Source organism: Trachurus japonicus, chromosome 21, assembly GCF_045865225.1.
Source record: "Trachurus japonicus isolate A0001 chromosome 21, Traja_1.0".
Lineage (NCBI taxonomy): Eukaryota > Metazoa > Chordata > Actinopteri > Carangiformes > Carangidae > Trachurus > Trachurus japonicus.
Window position 1 is genome coordinate 15648253 of NC_140927.1, and position 15659 is coordinate 15663911.

Consider the following 15659-nt stretch of genomic DNA (forward strand, 5'->3'; position numbering starts at 1 on the left):
ATCATTTTGTCATAAAGGTAAATATATAAAAACAAAACCTCTTTCTCCCAGTGTTGTTTCTATTTTTATGAAGGGGTAATTTTAAGGCACTGATTAAGGGAAGAATTTAATGTGGTGGCATATTATTACATCTTGCCCTTTTGGTTTATGCAGGAAAAAAAATAATATCGAAATTCTGTATCTGAGTGAAGCATGCGTGGTTTTTAATTATGGATCCTTACATGTGCTTTCACCCCGAAAACATGTTATTTATTAATCGAGATAAGGGGTTTTATTTAGTGTTCCTTAAAAAAATAATAATGCAACAATAAAAAGTTGCATCTCCTTTTATTTTCTTAAATGCAATCACAAGACACACGTTTTAATTTTTCATATGCTTTATTTTACTGTACTGTTAAATACATTTTCTTCTTTTGTTCTCCCACTCCATTTTAATGATGTAACTGCTAACTTTGTCAGCCTTCTAAACATAAACCACACATCATCTTTAAACTCACACAATTGCATGCACACAGTGGAATTGCTGATAGAAAGCTTGAATCAATCTTTATTTCCATGATTTAATATCAGTTCATTACATCAGCCTCCAGTGCAGGACTGTTTCAGCTCAGCTCAGCTCAGCTCAGCTTGGTTAGTTATCATCTATGTCACCTATGGAGAGAGACAGAAAGGAAAATTTAACATTTGCCAGTGGGGGACATCTTTGGTATTATTTGCCCATTCTGTGTTGCAGTTACTAACAGTCAGGATGTTTGGTACCAACCGCATTGATAGAGTTTGTTGATTTTCACCCTGTCAATGTGGCTGAGAGTTGATGTCTGGCCCAGCTTTATGTTGCTGCTGCTCTTAGGAATGATGGTTGGCTCCCCGTCCTGAGAGTAGGCATACCTAAACATATATAAATATATATTATGAAACAGTACAGCAACTATACCTCATCATTATTCAGTGGTCAAAATTAAACTTAGGTTATACATTACTTACATCCCAAAGTGCATGATTGAGCTATAGTCATATGGAAGATCCAGACTGTCCGTCTTGAATTTCTCAAAATTCCTCAAACGATCTGGAATAGTTTGTTAACAGAAATGTGTATTTATATACTTAATAACTGGGCATTCGTACAGATTGTTCTGTTATTCAATGAAACACGTTGTTTTGAATAGTGGTATAGAAATACAGTGAATTATATATAATATATAATTATTGATCATTCTTTAATTTACCATTTTACCCAATGCCCCCCTCCCCTTCCTGCCCCTATGAAATTACCCCTCCAAATGTTTGGCCACATGATGGTGACATAGTTGTCCCGGTCAAAGCGAGACTGCTCGTGCACAAAGCCCAGGGCATGCATGAATTCATGGGAAACCACTCCAACTTGGAGGCAGTCGGGGCTCTGGAGAGATACAGTCTGCCTTCCCCCACGCGAACCAAGGTAGGACCAACATCTGGACAAAGACATTTAAACCCATAGTGCAACTAGAAAAACTCAAAGATAAACACTTGCTTGGGTAACTAACTGCTACACTCTGAATGTCATAATCTTTCACACAGAAACATAAGTAATGCTTTTAAAACAAAGACTACCACATTCTGAAATCAAATTTTTTAGGCAATGGTTCTCACCCAGACTTTTGCTGAATGTCGATGTAGTCTCGCTGGTGAGTCCGGGGAACAAACCTCACACAGGTGCCTTTCTCTATGTTGTCCATCCCTTTCTTTATCAGCTTTGTCTCCACTTCAGCTGTTCATTGGTTTAGACATAATGCAGAGGGCAGAAACTATTTATAAATCACTGAAAATTATGTTGTTGAATCATGGAAATCATTAGACTTGTTGCAATTACTTAAATGTATACAGTTAAAAACATACAGTATTCAGGTGAGAGCCTGTATGCAATGTAGACATGTCCATCCACTGACTTAGACCAGGTGCAGCTCCGTGCAAAGCAGACTTTGGAGCGTCTTCCAGCTGAAACAGCAATGTCTCCCTCTCTGAGACTGGTAGTGCCGTCGATGATTCGGGTGGCTGAGTTAGAAAACATCTGTAATTAAATCATTCTGAGCAACTGAACAACAACAACAACTGACTGAACAGCAGCAGCTCATTAGTTACAGTATCAAGTGTAAATTGTTTGCAACTTACCTTGGACCTCATTAGCTTTAATGATTTCATCCATTGCTGTCCTATCACCATGCTCTTCACGCTCTTAAAAAAGGAGAGTTATTAGTTAGTGTGTGCTTCTTACTAGAGTCACACTTAGATTAACATTTGATCCAATTTTACCTTTATAGCCAATGGGTCCCCATTTTGGGCTGAAGAAAAATTTCTGTAATAATAGAAAGGCAAAGGTGTTCGTGATTCTTTTGCATAATTCAAATTGTTAAAGCAAGTCCCTCTCCAGTCCTATGTAGTATATTTACCTGTGAATGTACAGCTGGGAGACAGGTGAAAACCACGCACAAGAGGATAATCCGGTCCATCTCTGCTGTTCGGAACAGTCTTCAGTGTTGACATTTTACCTGCACTAACACCTACCTTTATAGGTGTTCCCAGTCACTGTCCTGGGATAATACCCATGATTATCCCAGGTAAATTACAGGGTCTCTGTTATTTGTTTGTTAGTGAGTTTAATGCCCAAATTAGTTTGATTATTTCATAAACAAGAACTATGACAGTAAGATAATGTGAGGTCTCACTGTGTGTAATAACAGCTCCACTTCAATGCCTAGCTTTAAATTAAATGTTTTGGCACATTTCTGGTTATTTTAGGCTTTGGATGTATTAGCTATAGGCTACATGTACGCCACCAGGAGAGCTGTTTTGGAACAGCTACGATTTATTCTTTCAAACTGTTAACCCTACATACCGTAATTAAACTACGCATTTCAGACGTTATGTACATCTTGCTTTTACTGTTGGTGTGAAAATAAAGAAACAAAAAAAAAAAAAAATCTTCGCCCGAACAGGGACTTGAACCCTGGACCCTCAGATTAAAAGTCTGATGCTCTACCGACTGAGCTATCCGGGCTCTGACACTGTGCGCCGGAAGTGTCCTTTATAAAGCCGGAAACCGGAGCCAAATTTCAGTTTAAAACTGGCTTTTGATCAGGAAACTGAGCTAATCCTGCAAAAGCCGTTTAAAAAATACCAAAACATGACGAACGGTTTTCCTGCCCCTTCATTTGATGACGAGTTTACGGTAATTTGACGTTAAAGTTGGATGACTATAACTAGCTGCACTGTAAACACTTTAACAGTAGGCTAAATAATGTTTGATAATGTTGTGAACAGTATAATCCCTCTCCTTACCTTGCAGGTGCAGATGGCGGTGCTGCAGCATGCTATCCGCCAAAAAAGACTCGAACTGGAGCAAGTCAAACAACAAAGGCTGCGTGTTGAGAAGGAAACAATCAAGTGGTAACAATTTAACTTAGTTTAGACAACTTGAGTTACATTTTGTTTCAAGTTGTGTTTCTGCAAATGCTGCCAGTGGTCATTGTGATGTAATTTCAGGTTTAAATATCACTAAGGTTTCATTCATACTTCGCCTTTGTCAGTTTTGTTGTCAACATTTTCCACTTAGCTTACGTTTTATCTGTTGGCTATGTTTGCCAGTTCAACCAGTCAGAGTCAGAAAGAGCTCTCAGGAAAGTTATTTTTCGAGCGTTTGCCCTTATTTAGACAGACGTAACATAATGTGCAAGCAGCCACGAGCTAGGCTCGAACCCGCGCCGATAATGTGCCTGCAAAATAGCACGCTTGAAACTCTGGCAGCTCGCACTAAAAATGTAGGCTAATTTAAAAAAATATGCACATTTGTAGCGTTGTGACATTGAAGCATACTGATGTTTTGCATGATGTTGTCGTACTGATGTTTAGCTCCAATGTGTCAGTTTCGTCGTACACATTACCTATACCTATCATATAGCTACTATCTATATCTTCTACCTGCAGCACCAGGGAAACTGAACGCAGGATGGAGCTGGTGTTGGAAAACAGCAGAGTCGTTGATGATTTACAGCAGCTGGGTCAAATGCTGCAAGAGGAAAAGTGTCTTTCTGAAAAACTCACTGGTCAAGCTTCTGAAGACATGTATGTATGGCACGGTAGCGGTGTGCACAGAGAAAGAAGAAATGTCCAAACTTGCAGTGAAAATCCATTATGTTTCAGGAACCTTAGGAGTGAGCAGGACAGACTGGAGTCTTTGAAAGGCAGGAAGAGAAGCCTGGCTGCTGAAATAGTGGAGGCGACGAGATGTCTAACAGAAGCCAAGGCTCATATGGCTGGTAGGGGAGTATGGAGGACGTCTACATCCTAATAAACCTGTTTTTGATCAAGTTTGTAACATGTTTGTCTTTTTTTCCAACAGCGAAGGCTACAACCCATGCACAAATAAGGAGGCCAAGGCAAAATAAAAGCAAAGCCAAATGAAACAGATAGGCCTATATAAAATTCTATTTGTAACATGTTTAAATGTTGTGTTGAATTGAAATTATAATTGATTATAAATATATTTTTTGTATTTCATACTTTTAATGGATTTTGTTGAACCTAATAAAGTTTTGTCTTGATACTGTCCCAGAAGTAGCCTTGTTTATATTTCAGGTAGGTTAATAATTGATGAGTGATGTATTTGAAAATGTCCCATCAATTCCAGTATAGTTTTACCATTTGATATGTTGACATACGCCTATATAACTGTAGGACTTGCACTTCCATTGTACTATCCATTGTATATAACATGTAAAACATCAAATGCAATATTCATGTGGGACAGCTGCGATTTAAAGTGTGAGATAAATTACATTTCTATATTAGGATCATAGACTGTAAAAAGGTTAGGATCAGCTGATTGATGTGAGAGAGAAAACGCGCACTGTTTCTTTTTTAACAATTTACAGGGGCTTGGTCTGTGAACTCCACGTTGAGTCATTCTTGACTGTTCGGGGCTTCCGTAGTACGTCAGGCGGAAGCAGAAGGCAACAACGTTTACGTCGGGTCTGGGACACTTTTTATGGTAAGTTACCTTTATAAGTGAGTTAATGGTAGCACATTTTATCTATAATATACTTCACGACCTGTTAGAGAAGAGAGAAACAGACGAACCTCCAACTAAAGCATACAGTCACTGGTAGTCGTTACTCCACGTGTCACTCACGGACGGGCAGATTTATATCAGCGAACATAACATTAGCTTTTATAACAGCCTTTAGATTGATCTGTGTGTTGTAATGTCATGTTGGGTTTGAATTGTTAACAACAGACTAGTGGTGTTAATTATTGTGGATATTTCCGAGCGAAATGTAGCCTGTTATTTTGGATTACACCAAAGTTACAGCATGATTTTCTATCTGTCACGTGACCCCCAAAACGGCTCATTAGGTGGAAGAAAAACACAGTTGTCAATGACGACCTGTGGCGACAAGCGCTGCATCTATGACCTGTCCCAAAATGATGAAGCTCTACTGGGACTGAGAGAAGTGAGCCATGTCCTGAATCAGCCTGGCAGCACCGAGCCTGCCCCACACGGTGTGTATGAAGTGCAGGTGTGGGCTCATGTCTGTAATTTTAGGCAGTGCCCCTCATTTCATTCTGTCTGTGTGATACACAGCTCCTGACACCGGCGGCGGGCTGGGGGATGAATGTCCAGAGGATGACAAGCTGTGGGAGTGCAGCCTCGCCAGAGAGGTGTCAGACAAGATGGTGTGCTCAGCCTGCAGATGTCCCTTCATTACCCGTGAGGACCAGGTGATCATCACACTCTGCCTTGTTTCCCCTCAGAAAAGATCTGTTGATGTAATGAAGGCTGCCTCACGATTTTTTTCCTTTTTACAGATGGAGCACTACAAGCTTGACTGGCATCGCTTCAACTTGAGACAAAAACTGTCAGGATTGCCCTCAGTCACAATGGAGGAGTTTGAAAGGAAGACCGGAGCTGGTGAGGAAACCAGCTTCTTAATGGGCAACAAAAAAAAAAAGAAGCGTAACAGCAAACTGATTTTCAGTTATCATTTTTTTTTTTTTTACAGGGGAAATGTCGAGTATCTCAGGCTCAGAGTCTGACTCGGAGGAAGACAGCTCAGATAGCGACAGAGGGGGAACAAGCAGCAACATCACCGGCACAGATAATGAGAGCTCCACTGAAACCAGTTTTATAGGCGGCCGACTGTCCAGCAAGGTGGTGCTGCAGAACTCAGCAGGACAGTATCTGTCCGTCTACCGCTGTATTCTTCAGGGGAAGGTGAGGCTCAACAGGTACAGAACATGTACAGTGTGTAACGTGTGTGTTAACATACCTTTTTTGTTTGTTTTTTTGTTGCTAATTTCATGTTTCTGTAATATTTCAGTCAGATCAGGAGCTGGATTCAGTATCTTCACTAATGGCGTTAAACAAGAAGACAGTTTGGGTCGTACTCATGACCGGCGGAGGCCACTTCGCTGGTGCCGTGTTCCAAGGGTCAGTGGATAGTTTTCATGTTTGCCTTTTATTTGCTCGTTTGTTATCAGCACTTACAATAACATGTTATGGCTAAAAATGTGAGAAGAGTAGGTGAGCCAGTTTGGTAGTTCGTAAGCAACTGGCCAACGCACTGTATTTGTGTTGTGTGACAGGAAAGAAGTCCTTCAGCACAAGACTTTCCACCGATACACCGTGCGGGCGAAGCGCGGCACCGCTCAAGGACTCAGAGACTCTCAGAACCGCAGTCACGCGCCCAAGTCTGCAGGAGCTGCTCTGAGGCGATACAACGAGGCGGCGCTGGTCAAGGCAAGATACAGACCATTTCACTGCACTGTCCATTCAGTGGTTGTGTTTTATTCATGGAGAGCCGACAAAATAAGCTGACATTTCTTGAAGGCTGATGTTCATTAAACGTAGGTAGGGAAGTTCCACACAACCCTGGTAAGGGCCTTGTGCCGAACTGCATTAGTGGCTTTATTATTTTTAATTGAGTGTGCCGGTGCACTCACAGAGCCCAGGGCCTGCTTCATCACAAAAAACATTTGGACTCTGTGTGTAAGAGTTGCTTATTCCAAAAGGAAAAGTAGAGTTGCACATTATTGCCAAAACGCAACTGAAAAAATAATAATTTCAATTGTTGTGATTTTAAACACGCTGTCATCCTAAACTATTTATTTGCGTAAAGACAATTCTAAATACACCTAGCAATTTATTTAAAATGTTTTAATATATTTGGTCCTTGAAGCACAAGTAAATACTTGCAGTCTTTTCTTGTTGATGCACCTCAGTGATAGGGTTATGCAGTAAGTTTTTCATGTGCAGTTTCTTCAAAACACACAACAGTTCTTTAACCTTTTGCAGGACATTCAGGATCTTTTAGTAATCTGGGCCGAGCACTTGAAGGAGGCCTCTGCAATATTTGTACGAGCCCCTAGCTATAACAAGACCATCTTTTACGGTGGTCGGGCAGCACCCCTCGACAAAAAAGATCCCAGGATCCGTACACTTCCCTTCGCCACACGCAGGGCAACGTTTAGAGAGGTACAGAGGGTGCACGAGATGCTTTCAACCATTCATGTTTATGGTAAGCTTAATAACATACTTGAACTAATAACATATTCTCTGCTAATACAGCCAGGGTGTAATCAAAAATGTCTTAATGCAGGGAGAGAGACAGACGTGTCTGCAGTCTTCAGTCTGTCTAAGAAGGCGTGGAAAAAAACTGTAAAACCAGTAGCATCAAAAAGCACTGATCAAGTTCAAGGTAAGTTTATATGGAAACTGTAGATTTAGTAATTGAATTTAACTAGAGGAAGGTAGAATAAAAATCCTGTTTGAACACAAAGTAAATGTTCTGTGAAATTTAGTATTACATTATGCTTCCTTTTACTTTTAGTGTCAGCAGAAGAAAGCCACGATAGCTCAGATAAAGAAGATGGTGGAGAGATACAACTGGAGATGGTGGATATGACATTAACAACCTTGGACCTCAGGGAGTCTGAAATATACCCATCCAGGCAGAGGAGAAGGAGGAGGAGAAAGAAGGATGAACCCAAAATGCAAAATGAGGGTAGGTCCAGCCCAGTGTGCCATTATACAGGTGGCTATAGCTACGTATAGCTACATTGTAGGAGTTTTGTGCACAAAAGTTCTGTAATGTTTATGACATTTTATATCCATCTTTGGTAGAACTGAGTAACACAGAGGCTGATGATCAAGAAGAGGACGTACAAGAGGCTGCGACAACAGAAGACGCACCTCAAGTGACGCAGTCAAAGAATAAGAAAAAGAAGAAGGCACAGACAAAGAAGCAACTGGAAGGTGAGTACAAGCTTTTTCCTTGTTATTGCCCATCATTTTGCACCTGGTTCTCACTCGCAAAGCTCCACGTTAACCTTGTTGTGTCGTCACAGAAACTGCCGGTGAGTCATGGGACTACGGCGTGAGGGATGCGCTCTTTACTGCCTGTAAGGTTGGAGATGTGGAAACTCTGCAAAGGCTCCTGGAGTTACCTGGAGAGACGGCAGAGAGTCCAGAGCAGTCGGAGAGCAACCCCTCTGATGCAACAAGTCCCCTGACTCTCCTTAATAAGCCCATTGACTCAACAGCGTTCACTTTGCTGCATGTTGCATCAGCAGCTGCACAAAAGGCAGTGGTCAAGCTGCTCCTTGATGTTGGAGCAGATCCAGCCTGCAGGTATGAAAAAATACTATAAATAACTTAAATGAAAGTATAACCTCAGTGTTATAATAATAAAAATTCACATGTAATCGTTTTCTTTACAGGGACAACAAAGGGCAGACTCCGTACATTGTTGCCCCTGACAAAGACACAAGGAATGTCTTTCGTAAATACATGGGGGAGAATCCTGACAAATACGACTACCTCAAGGCACAGGTAAGAGCTGATGGTCTAACCTCTCACCTGGGCCTCATTAAAGTCGAGCAGAGAATTCATGGTTTACACTCGTCCAACTTAAGGTGCCTGGGCCATTGACGGCAGAGATTGAATCCAAAAAGACAGAGAAGAAAAAGGCTCAAAAGGCTTTAAAGAAACAACGAGAAAAAGAGCAGAAGGAGGAGAAGAGGAAACAAGAGTTGGAAGTCGAGGAAAAGAAGAGGTTTGCTTCTCTGACTGATCGTGAGAAGGTGAGTTAATGTGCATTTATCATTGATATGCAATGTTTTGTTTTGCTTTTCAATTTGGAAATGTTCATTGTTTGCTTGTTGGTTTTAGAGAGCTCTGGCAGCAGAGAAAAGGTTAGCGGAGCAGGCAGCTGCGACAGGAATCAGCCTCACTAACGTCAAGTAAGAGCCATCCTCTCTCTGAGCCTTATCGCAATGTAATATACCGGTAATAGTTTGTCACTCAAAACTGTGTCTTTGTCACCAGGAGGTGCTGGTTGTGCGGGGAGTCACTGCTCGGGAAGATCCCATTTCAGTACCTGGACTATTTGTTCTGCAGCCCTCGCTGTGTCCAAGCACATCGAAAAGCAAATGCTCTTCCCGGAAAGACATAACACTTGTGCGGACATTTTTAGTTTAAAGGACACTACCTCATGAAAAGTACATTTGTGAAGCCTTTTTAAGACTCTGCCAGCGCTGTGTCTTGCAAAGAGGTTTCATCTTCAACTCACACTTCATATATGACTTTATTATGGCAGTTGATCCTTGAACTGGATGCATACATTGTATCAAAACATAATTAAAATAATTTATCATGTATGTACAGCATCTGTAGTTAAAAAAGTAAAAAAAAAAAATCACCAACATTTTTCCACAGGCTCTATGAATATAAAAAGTCATCATTGGATCACTGTTTGACTGTGAAGCTCTTCTGTCAAAGGTTGAAGCACTATGGATTGTGACTGATTTGCTACACGTGAAACACTGAAATCTAAAGCAGTTAAAGAGATGAATAACCCATAAAAATAATGCAAAAGAGAGCATGGTTCTCCTGAGTAGTTTCTTCACATGTCAGCTGAGAGGAATACTCTAACTTCTAATGATTTCATGTACAGCATGGCTTAAACAGCATTTGGCATCATAGCAGTTCTCCAGCTCAATGTTGAGAAAATGTGCTACAAGACTCGGTTAAGAGTTCTCAGCAGTGGCATTGAGCTGAGGCCGGTCCATGAAGAGAACTCGCAGGTGTGCTGGGGCCCCCTCCAGCTCCAGCACTGTGATGTTGTTGGGCAAGGTGGTGCTGAGCAAGGGTCCTGGGATATAAAGGGTCTGCTGAGGGCCCCTGGCTGGCCAATATCTCCCCAGATTCACACCATTAATCCAAACCTGACCCTGATATATATAAAAAAAATAGGAGGAATTTAACATTAGAAAGGATGCAGTTATTATATCCCAGGAATATTGAGGTGAAAAAAGGAAATCCACATTACCTTTGTCCAATCACTGAGTTTGAGAAAAGAATCCCATGCCAAGCCATTGGGCTGCAGTGTCCCCATGTAGAAGGTTGGTCCAGCTGTGGGCTCCTTTTTAGGGGCAGGGAAGGACTTGTGGTTGTCTGAGTGAGGCCATCCTCGAGTGATGGCTCCATCAATGTCCAAGGAGTAGATCTGCCAGTCAGTCAGGACATCTTTACCCAGGATCAGATTGCTCAGGAGGCCCTGCAGTAAACATACCATTATGGTTATGCTTTGGGTGGTTCACCCACAGCAGCCAACAAATATTGAATAGGCAAGGCAGTTCTCTTTGTATAGCCCATTTTTACAAACAGTTTGTCTCAAAGGCCTTTGCATAGCATAAATAGTGAGTCAATGTATGGCTTTATCAGTCCTTATTTTCTGTTTACCTAGATATGGAGAGCCTATTGGAGAAATTCTTGTACAGATCATGATCATGAATAGAAGCAATTGTGTGTCCCCATGACCCTGCAGGGGTTGGACTTGCCTTGTAGTCATTAATCTTGCTGCCAAAGTTAACTCGGCCCATGTTCTCAATGAGGATGTCCAGGGTGTCCCCCTGCTGTCCAGTGACGTTCATCACCAGTTTTGTGTCCCTCTCTAACAGGCCCTGGAAAACCTGTTCATATAGACACATGCTTTATCAGGAGTATGCAGATAACAAAAATACAAAACAAAATAACTTGAGTAAGAATTAGAAAAAAATCACAACATGGTATATAACCTGTGATGTTTTCCCTTATATACACTGTATATATAACCTAAAAATCTGATTGGACAGACAACAAAAGTTCATTGTAAAGGCTTACCCCATTGACGGACACATATGCACGGTCATGAACCCCATTCAGTGGAGAGATAAGTGGCGTGGGCCCTGAGAGGTCCCGGGGCAGCGTGGTCCGATACAGCATGTATCCATAGTACTGCACACAATAGACATGACAGGTTGCAGACACAACGGTCTAGAAGTTCTCCATGTTTCAAGAGGTTTACTGCCACTACAACACCAGTCCCTCCCCTGTTGTTGACTTCAGAGACACCATACCTGTTTCATCTCTTCAAATGTCAGCGGATACTGAGATTTGACCGGCCCCGTGGGCGAAAGCGTGTTCAAGAGACCGCTGATGTTGTCAACCTGTGAGAGATATTTCACATACTATCATCAAACACAACCGCTTGTGTTCTTTTATGTTTAAAATAACGTTTCCTGAAATAATACAGTACCTTTCGTAGGGTCACAAAGCCATAGGCAAACTTGGGAGTTGCTGGTGGCATTGGTCCAGAAGGAATATCTCTAAACTGTTGACAAACAGCAATTAATCATATCCCAGACATGCAGTACTGTAACTATGAGCATAATAAAGACACAACAGCCTGGCCGGGGGGTAGCTCAATCAGTGGTACCTGCTTAATGACGTCTCTGATGGCCAACAGCTTCTCTGTGGGGTCTCCTGCCTCAGACAGCGGCGCGTCGTAATCATAACTAGTCACCACCGAGCGGAACCTGGTGTCATGATCGGCACCTTTGAGAGAGGTGAGGAGAATTACAAAGACAGGACTGCGCCACATGCTGAGTGTTCATCTCCACCACAGAGATAATGATTGAAATGAAAAACAAAAGGGTTTTACCATTCCAGTAACCAAAGTTGGTGCCTCCTTCAAACATGTATCTGAGAAGACAGAGAGGGAGAGAGGGGATTACCTCAGGGAAACCTGTTGTTCATCAAGTAGGTGACACTCGGCTTGGGAGCTCAAATTGGCCACTTAAACATCTTACAAGATGAGGCTGGTGATATTTTTCTAATTTTCAACAAACTCCTCTAAGAGACCACAACCAGCATTACATTGATTTCACTCCACAATGTCCTCCTTTAAGTTAAGTTTGCTAAAAAATTTCAGATTCATGTCTTCAGAAGGAACAATGGACTTCTCGTCCTTTCATAGGATCTGCTGACAATGAGAAAAATACAGGACAATGGCAGCTGTCGTGTTTAACCACATCAGTACAGAGCAGAGGAAACCTTGGTAGGATTATGTTTGGGGAGACATACATGTTGACGTTGGCCCCCATGGTTAGCATTTCTCCTAGCACTCTGCTGACCTTCTGAGCATCGACCATGGCATGCTTATCTCCCCAGTGGTCCAACCAGCCGGGGTAGAACTCTGAATTCACCTGTAAGGGCATCAAAAAAAACATAATTTAGTTGTATGAGTCGTAAAGTTACTGCAAGTTAATGATGGTAAGAATTCACATTAAACTAACCAGGGGGCCTTGAGGTTCAAACCGTCTCTGGCGATTGAAGGCTTCAGTTATGTTAGTGTCTGAAAGAGGGAAGAAAGGGAAGAAACTGCTAATTCTGTATAAATAACATTAGAGAAGTAGGTGCTGCTATCTACTTAACACACCTGTGCCAAAGTCCACTGTGGCATATAACCCCTCCAGACTCCCACATGCCATTTCCTTGTCCGTGTTCCCATCAGTGGTGAACAGGACCGTGTCTTCACCAAGGAAGTAGCGGAACAGAGTCCGCAAGTGACGCATATAGTTGAAGTCACAAGCGAAGTAGCTTCCATATTCATTCTCCACCTGCAGTAGCAAGGTTGACAGTTACCTCAAACCAAGATTAACATACAAACTATTACAAAGACTTTCTAGGAAGCCACTCAGTGCTCTACCTGGACACTAATGATGTTACCCCCATTGACAAAGAGCCAAGGCCTCACTTTAGGGAGGAGAACAGCCAGCCAGTTACTGACTGCCTGCAGGTAATCTGGAACAATAGAAAACAAATCAACGTGGCATATTACATTTAAAAAAAAGAAAATACAAAGACACACAAGCGTATGTACCTGGGTCTGCAGATCGAAGTATGATGTTTGGCTTCTGAAGGAGCCATGCTGGTAATCCACCCTGGGAAGAGTGAACAAATTATGTGTTTAAGAAGGAAACAAAAATACATTTACTGGGAGTGGTTCATATTAACAAACACGCAGTGGAAAAACACTGACAGGAAGCATGTAGAGATCATGTTTGTGATTTCATCATAAGGTGACATTATCATTTCATCAGTAACTGTCTCCTTCACATTTAACCGCATTAAGTATATAACATATCCGTTTTCTTTATTTTTAAGAGGACTATTTAGCCAGTTTAACCAGGACTCGTATCTTTATTTTAGTGTAAATCTCTATTAAAAAAATATATATATTTATCCTAATGGAGTCATTGGCTGGAGAATGTTTTAATTGCAATTTGTCTCAGTTATCAAAATAATCAGACTTCATGTATTAACGTAAACAAAGCAAAGTTCAGTTTTAGCACCATTTCCCATTCTGCACAGATGTATGGTCCTGGACGCAGGATGACCAGGAGACCTGTCTGATTGGCCAGACCTAAGAAATGCTCCAGGTCTCTGTCCCCTGTGAAGTCCTGGACCCCCTGGACCGTCTCGTGGAAGTTCCAGGGTACATATCTGTGTGGAGGCAGAGTGAATGTAGTCAAACCATCACAGAGAGGTAAAGAAAAAAAACATACTGTATGTGTTCAGCTTACACTTGGATGGCATTGAGACCACTCATGTACATCTTGGCCAGCCGGTCCTCCCAGTAGAACCGTGGGATCCTGGAGTAGTGGATGCTGCCTGAGATGTACTGAAAGTGCTTCCCATCTTTGAGGAAACAGTTGTTTTTGTAGTCTATGGAGAAAGATCTTTTTCCAGAGACCTGTTAAGAGAAACAGATTTCCAAATGTCTACATGGGCTTTCTTGAGTAGATATGCATACAGCAGGAGTAGGCCTACTTGGCATCAATTTGGCACCTTGTCTCTTGTCAGTAGCCTAGATTTAAATATAGTTTGCTACCTTCTTCACTTATTGCAGAATTATTTTAATAGCCTACTATAGCCTAAAATCCAGATAAAATAGATTCCCCAGTCTATAAATTGGTAGAAACCCCCCAGGAACTACAGCCCTCTGAGTGATCGACTTCTATAATATTAAATGAGACAACTTTTGGGTTCTGTCTTACCAGATTTCCACTGACAGACAAACAGGCAACTGTAACGAAGAGGAAGACAGCAGCAGCAGCCATGTCCGCCGCCTTGTAACGACTCCACCTCCAACTAATTCATCACTTCTACACTTACTAGGCTATTACTCTATACAACTTCATGCCTGTTGCTACCGTTTCTGATCTCTCCCTCCGTGCATGTCTGCTGACTGCTGAAGCAAGGAAACACTGCTGGGCTCTAAAGCGCCATCATGTGATTCTCATTGATGGTCTGCAGGGTCCTAAAGCTCGCCGCATTCAACTCCACTCATCCCTGAAGGTTTGGGTGGTGTAATTTTTTTAAAACTCATGTTCAAAAGCAAATTCAGCCCCTTGTTGTTTCTGATTTTACTTTTTCTTTCTTTCTTTCTTTAAAAAAAAAAATACAGATTAAGTATTAAAAAAATGGGAACATTTAAAGTTAGAAGAGCTTGAATAAAGAAATAGGCTACCTGCAGTAATGTAAATTAATATATATTTTTTTTAAAAAAACAAACAAAACAAACGAGTCACACTTTTCAATGTGTCTATCGTTCGACCACAAGATGTCACTGTTAAATCTTTCATCTTGATAAGAATATGACTAAAATGAGCAGCATCTAAACTCTACCAAATCTCCACCAGGGTGCACAAACAGCTTGAAGCAGATGTGTCTTTATATTTCCAGGCAGAGAGAGCACCTCAAAACAAAGTGGTATAGGAGCAAGTATATTAGGTGGGAAAAGAAAGGACAAACATATATAATGCTTTCCCACCAGGCTGTCATACCATGTATTATGTAGGCTGAGAACAATTCCCATTGTGTTTGGCATGGCCTGATAACAAAGCAGCCAGTTCAGGAATGATTTGCTTTATACTGTATTACAGCTGCAGGGCACAGCCCTGTCTCTGTGTGTCTTTTCATGTTACTTGAATGATTATTACTTGTCAACATTTAACAATAAAAGTCCTTGTTGTTGTTATGGGATATTGTTATGAAATAATGACCATGATATATTCACAGTCAGTCCTCTGATATGAATTTAATGGGAATACTACAGTACGTGCTTATAAAGGACACTAGATGGCACTTCAATACTAAGAGAACCAAACTGTAAAAGGAATTCATTGTCAGACTGTCATTTGGAGATTCAGGAAATCACAAATTATACAACAAAGAAGCTTGATTTTTTAAACTAAACAAGGGCAAATTACCTCCATAATATTCAGAAATAAATTACAATAAT

At 41.3% G+C, this 15659-nt stretch overlaps 4 protein-coding genes and 1 non-coding gene across 6 annotated transcripts; 2 read left to right on the top strand and 3 right to left on the bottom strand.

Annotated features, from left to right (window-relative positions):
- Positions 1–359: 359 nt before the first annotated feature.
- Positions 360–2747, bottom strand: hce2l2 (high choriolytic enzyme 2-like 2). The gene is made up of 9 exons (XM_085766393.1): positions 2427–2747; positions 2290–2332; positions 2149–2211; positions 1876–2031; positions 1630–1747; positions 1273–1451; positions 985–1066; positions 764–888; positions 360–651 (listed from the first exon to the last, which is right to left on the bottom strand). Exons 1-9 carry the CDS (start codon positions 2484–2486, stop codon positions 632–634), a joined length of 846 nt encoding a protein of 281 aa, XP_085622519.1. The 5' UTR covers positions 2487–2747; the 3' UTR covers positions 360–631.
- A 214-nt stretch (positions 2748–2961) lies between these two features.
- On the bottom strand, positions 2962–3034 carry trnak-uuu (transfer RNA lysine (anticodon UUU)). Its single transcript has one exon. It is a non-coding gene; the product is annotated as a tRNA-Lys (tRNA).
- A 272-nt stretch (positions 3035–3306) lies between these two features.
- On the top strand, positions 3307–4445 carry LOC146964931 (uncharacterized). Its single transcript, XM_085766394.1, has 4 exons — positions 3307–3423; positions 3961–4098; positions 4177–4300; positions 4381–4445. Exons 1-4 carry the CDS (start codon positions 3329–3331, stop codon positions 4435–4437), a joined length of 414 nt encoding a protein of 137 aa, XP_085622520.1. The 5' UTR covers positions 3307–3328; the 3' UTR covers positions 4438–4445.
- Positions 4446–4949: 504 nt separating this feature from the next.
- On the top strand, positions 4950–9690 carry ankzf1 (ankyrin repeat and zinc finger peptidyl tRNA hydrolase 1). 2 transcript variants are annotated; one of them, XM_085766389.1, is made up of 16 exons: positions 4950–5023; positions 5389–5535; positions 5618–5754; positions 5842–5944; positions 6036–6247; positions 6354–6463; positions 6619–6772; positions 7328–7550; positions 7632–7730; positions 7872–8036; positions 8156–8287; positions 8380–8662; positions 8752–8863; positions 8947–9114; positions 9203–9273; positions 9359–9690. In XM_085766389.1, the coding sequence occupies exons 2-16, from the start codon at positions 5412–5414 to the stop codon at positions 9483–9485; spliced, it is 2220 nt and encodes a 739-aa protein (XP_085622515.1). In that variant the 5' UTR covers positions 4950–5023; positions 5389–5411; the 3' UTR covers positions 9486–9690. The 2 variants fall into 2 exon arrangements, with proteins under 2 accessions (XP_085622515.1, XP_085622514.1); XM_085766388.1 differs by having other exon boundaries at positions 4955–5023; positions 7863–8036.
- Positions 9650–14605, bottom strand: glb1l (galactosidase, beta 1-like). Its single transcript, XM_085766390.1, has 16 exons — positions 14413–14605; positions 13939–14108; positions 13708–13858; positions 13236–13296; positions 13062–13156; positions 12792–12972; positions 12649–12707; positions 12437–12558; positions 12015–12055; positions 11790–11908; positions 11610–11684; positions 11431–11520; positions 11195–11308; positions 10873–11004; positions 10362–10589; positions 9650–10263 (listed from the first exon to the last, which is right to left on the bottom strand). Exons 1-16 carry the CDS (start codon positions 14473–14475, stop codon positions 10060–10062), a joined length of 1905 nt encoding a protein of 634 aa, XP_085622516.1. The 5' UTR covers positions 14476–14605; the 3' UTR covers positions 9650–10059.
- Positions 14606–15659: the final 1054 nt, after the last annotated feature.

Coding starts and splice junctions, on each gene's coding strand:
- glb1l (XM_085766390.1), bottom strand. CDS start 14,475: ATGGCTGCTGCTGCTGTCTTCCTCTTCGTTACAGTTGCCTGTTTGTCT. Junction 13,157..13,235: donor ACTTCGATCTGCAGACCCAG/GTACATACGCTT, acceptor CTATTGTTCCAG/ATTACCTGCAGGCAGTCAGT. Junction 11,309..11,430: donor CATTTGAAGAGATGAAACAG/GTATGGTGTCTC, acceptor TATTGTGTGCAG/TACTATGGATACATGCTGTA.
- hce2l2 (XM_085766393.1), bottom strand. CDS start 2,486: ATGGACCGGATTATCCTCTTGTGCGTGGTTTTCACCTGTCTCCCAGCT. Junction 1,452..1,629: donor GACATTCAGCAAAAGTCTGG/GTGAGAACCATT, acceptor GTCTTTGTCCAG/ATGTTGGTCCTACCTTGGTT. Junction 889..984: donor TCAATCATGCACTTTGGGAT/GTAAGTAATGTA, acceptor ATATATGTTTAG/GTATGCCTACTCTCAGGACG.
- ankzf1 (XM_085766388.1), top strand. CDS start 5,412: ATGACGACCTGTGGCGACAAGCGCTGCATCTATGACCTGTCCCAAAAT. Junction 7,551..7,631: donor TTCAACCATTCATGTTTATG/GTAAGCTTAATA, acceptor GTCTTAATGCAG/GGAGAGAGACAGACGTGTCT. Junction 8,864..8,946: donor ACGACTACCTCAAGGCACAG/GTAAGAGCTGAT, acceptor GTCCAACTTAAG/GTGCCTGGGCCATTGACGGC.
- LOC146964931 (XM_085766394.1), top strand. CDS start 3,329: ATGGCGGTGCTGCAGCATGCTATCCGCCAAAAAAGACTCGAACTGGAG. Junction 3,424..3,960: donor GAGAAGGAAACAATCAAGTG/GTAACAATTTAA, acceptor TTCTACCTGCAG/CACCAGGGAAACTGAACGCA. Junction 4,099..4,176: donor GGTCAAGCTTCTGAAGACAT/GTATGTATGGCA, acceptor ATTATGTTTCAG/GAACCTTAGGAGTGAGCAGG.